The following is a 3,862-nucleotide window of genomic DNA, read 5'->3' on the forward strand; positions in this document are numbered from 1 at the left end:
GCTCTTTTTTAAAATTTCTTTCTTACATTTATGTTGCATTTGAGGGACTGTTTATATTTGTGTATTGTTTTTGGTCACTTTTGTTGCATCTCTAACAATTTTCATGTTTTGTCATGTCTGGTCATATTTTTGCTGCACTTTTGTGTTAATTTCTCTCTAGTTCTCATCTCTTTTTGATGCTATTTAGACGCTTTCTTCAAGTTTTTTCATGTGCATAAAGCTGAAAAATTAACGAAAGATCAAATTTGACCAAATTTGACAATAATATGACAAAATACAACAAAAAGGTGATGTAAAATCACCCAACACTTTCTCAAAATACAACAAAGTGTCAAAAAGTCACCAAAAAGAAAAAAAAAAAGTCCTAAAAATGCAACTAAAAGGTGACAAAAAGTTAAATGGAGGAAAACCTCGGTTTATCACTGTCATGTCATCAGTTGCCTTTTTCCACGTTTTTTTCTTTTTTTTTTTTTTTAGCATTTTAAAATGTTTTTTTTGATGTGTGATTATTACTTTTGAAACGTTTTTTTATTTGGACAATGTTGGGCAGGTGGGGTTAAAGGGTTAATCAACAAAAAATCAAATAGACTTCTTATAAATGCAAACATTTGCATTTATAGTGAAATGTGCATCTTATTTGATCAGACCAGCACTATTGCAATGTTTCCTGGTAATCTCTAGATGTAATAAAATATTATAGGCAACACATTGTATTATTAGTGACATGGGTTACCTCTGAATATGATGCAGCACCAGCAGGAGTATTGTCTGAGTCTGGGGGCTGGGCATCTTCACTTGTGGCTCCTTCAGGGCTGGTCCTAGCGCGAGGAGGTGACTCATGGAGTGGAGAGGCGGCGAGGGCGCTTTGTTCAAAGCCATCAAACAGTGACACATTACTAAAGTCACCAAAATGATCATCCATGGTTAAACATTGCGGGTTGGGGACAGGCGTATCCCCGGCAGCTGCGTTGACATCCTCACGGTGGCTGTCTTGCTGGTCATCAACAATGTCACCCGTAGCGGCTCCTCCTTCTCTCACCGCGGCGGCTTCTTCCTGTCGTCCCCGTACTTCAGAGTCCGAGTCCGAACGCCCATGATCAGGTCTGTACTCCCACCTATTATCTGTCCCTTCTGGACTCCTCCACGGTATCGGTGCTGTCACGCCGCCACGGCTGTGCAGATGTTCCGAGTGGCATCTCCGGATGTGGTACCAGAGAGAGTTGTACACGCGATATTCTCGGTCACAACCATCAATTCCACAAACTACGCGAAAGTCTGGGCTGCGGCTATGAACCGAATTAATGTGGCTGAGCAAGGATTTGAGGGTCAGACCCACAAAAACAAAGCATATGACGCAACGCCAAATCATGTTTGATGTTTGTTTGGAACTAGCTTTGCGCGCAAGCTATGCTAAATGCGAAACTCCGACGAGTTCACCCATGATGCTTTGCACGCTGGGTTGAACTTGGGTTGTGATGGGGTAGGTTTCAACGATAAACATTCGCTTATTTGAAAGCTATTTCAGGATTGATTGTGAAATGTAGGATATATTTCAAATTAAAAGTAGAAAGTTTATGCTTGTCACATATACAAACATGGGGAAAAGCAAGAATCTGAGAGCCGCGATAGCTGTACTCCCCTACATAATGGACTAGTCCGGATTGTGTTCAAATCCAAGGGTGGGCGCGAGTTTCTCAACGGTTGTCGTCGAGAGGACGTGAGAGAGGAGTACAGCGACAGCGGCAGAAAAACTAAAAAAATAACCAGCTTATTACTATTACGCAGACCAATATGGACACACTTGACGAAGTTACAATTGAGACTCTAAAAGGTATATTTAAATTAAGAGTTGTTTTTAGAACTTTTACTCAATATTATTTCAATAAAATAACGTGCAACTAGTGTAAAACACCTCACTTGTTCAAAAGTGTTAGTTTGCTCAATTTTAATGTGTATTATAAATATTATAATTGATATTGTGTTTTAGCTGCTAATATTGGAGAAGAATTACTACGCTCACTCTCTCGGGATGACATCAAAGATCTCTTTCCTGGTCCAGAAAATTTTCTCAGAAGAAGGGCACTGTGGCTTAGTGTGAATAATGATGAAAAGGTATGTATTTGAATCACAAGTTATTACTGTTGTATCCAAGAGCTCTGTAATCAGAGTGAACGAGTGTTCCAATGCTTTTGTTTTTAAAAACTCTTTAAAAAAAAAAAAATGAGGTGCTTGTTTTGTTTTACTCATTTGTACTTTTTTTTAATAAATGAAATAAATATAAAAATACAATGTAAATGACAGTAACATGTTAACTGTAATGTGTTAAGGTGGATTCTGTTGCCAGTTCTGCGAAGCCATCAAAATCTTCTGACAATAAAGCTGATGTCCCTCCAGAGGAGAAACCCAACACCTCTAAATTTTTGTTGATGACCAGTCCTGAGTACATACTCTACACAGATGGTGAACTTGAGCTGGCACGTTCATCCTACTTCGACCAAAAGCGTATTACCCACTTACTAATCCTGGAATTTGAGGCAAGAAGACGCTTCATCACATGTGGAGTTCTGAAGGAGTCGGGGAAATCAACCAAAATTCTTGAGGCCTATCCATGTTTCAAAGAATTAGATCATGTAAGTATATAGCTTTAATAACCTATTCCTCAATTGATTTGAATTATAAGTAAAATATTCAACGTAAGCCATTTGCTGAATGAGTAATATTTCTCTTATAGCAATGACTTTATGGATAAATAAAATATAACATTTTGTTGATGTTTTTGATTTGAGGTTTTGGATGAAATGCAAAGGATTGTCCAACCCAAAAACTCCAACTACATCGCAGAGCTAAGAGAGAGATGGGGAGATTTCTTCTCGAGGGTGAAGTTTTATGGAGTGATGAAGAAGGCAATGAAGCTTCCAAAGACACTCGACAGTGGTAAGATTGGATGGTCAAATATGTAATAGAAAGGTGATTAAATAGGAACAGATGTTGATCTGTTTTGTTTTGTCTTGTGTTTTCTTCACATTAGTGGACCATGCCTTAGCAGTGTTTGCTGCTCTTCCATCCCTGTTTCCATCCGGTCTGCCTCCACCAAAGAAGCTGGGCTCATGTGGCGAAGCCTTCTTCCACGTACTTAATGTAAGATTTGTTTTAAAATATTTGTTGACATTAATTTTAATAATATTTTGTGTGGTGTGATATTACAAACACACAAAAAAAAATCATGATTATTTTGTTGTTTTATATAAAAACATAAATATTTTAGAAGCAAATTAAAGTAGCTTTTAACAGTATTATTCATACAAATAATTTACAACATAATACTACCATCATACTCCACATTACAAATCAGGTTCTGGTGTTGTGACAAAACAGAGTGTGACTGTATTGTGTTTCATCATTTAGCCTGCAGAGGACCCCGAGGGATACCTACAGCAGCGACCCCTGATGTGTCCAGTACTGCTCATTTCCAAGGAGAATTGCATGATTGCAATTGACAACACACCAGTGACCACCTTTCCCAAGCCCAAGCTGGATGAAGGACTTCTCTACCTAATGGCATACTACTATGCCATGCACCTCACATACCCCAAGTGTATTTCCACTCTGCTCTCAGTGCTGCAAACCGAGATTATTCTGGACTCTATCCATGACCAAGATGCCACCTCTTCATACAAGAAAGCCCTTGCTGAGTGGAGGTCCTTCACTGAGTGAGTTTATCTGTAACCATTACTTTCTCAGATTGTGTGGAGTGTTAATTCAAGGTCCAGAATTATTGTTAAAGTTGCAACATGTATGCTATAGGGCTGGACAAGTAATCAAAATTACAACCTTAAGTTGGTCTCAGTCAGTACTTTTGTAA

General features: G+C 38.5%; 1 protein-coding gene across 1 annotated transcript; it reads left to right on the forward strand.

The window, feature by feature from the left end:
• Positions 1-1,991: 1,991 nt before the first annotated feature.
• LOC127534405 (uncharacterized) lies at positions 1,992-3,862 on the forward strand. The gene is made up of 5 exons (XM_051949513.1): positions 1,992-2,112; positions 2,328-2,630; positions 2,787-2,934; positions 3,029-3,138; positions 3,406-3,862. The coding sequence occupies exons 2-5, from the start codon at positions 2,427-2,429 to the stop codon at positions 3,712-3,714; spliced, it is 771 nt and encodes a 256-aa protein (XP_051805473.1). The 5' UTR covers positions 1,992-2,112; positions 2,328-2,426; the 3' UTR covers positions 3,715-3,862.

This window comes from Acanthochromis polyacanthus, chromosome 6, assembly GCF_021347895.1.
Source record: "Acanthochromis polyacanthus isolate Apoly-LR-REF ecotype Palm Island chromosome 6, KAUST_Apoly_ChrSc, whole genome shotgun sequence".
Lineage (NCBI taxonomy): Eukaryota > Metazoa > Chordata > Actinopteri > Pomacentridae > Acanthochromis > Acanthochromis polyacanthus.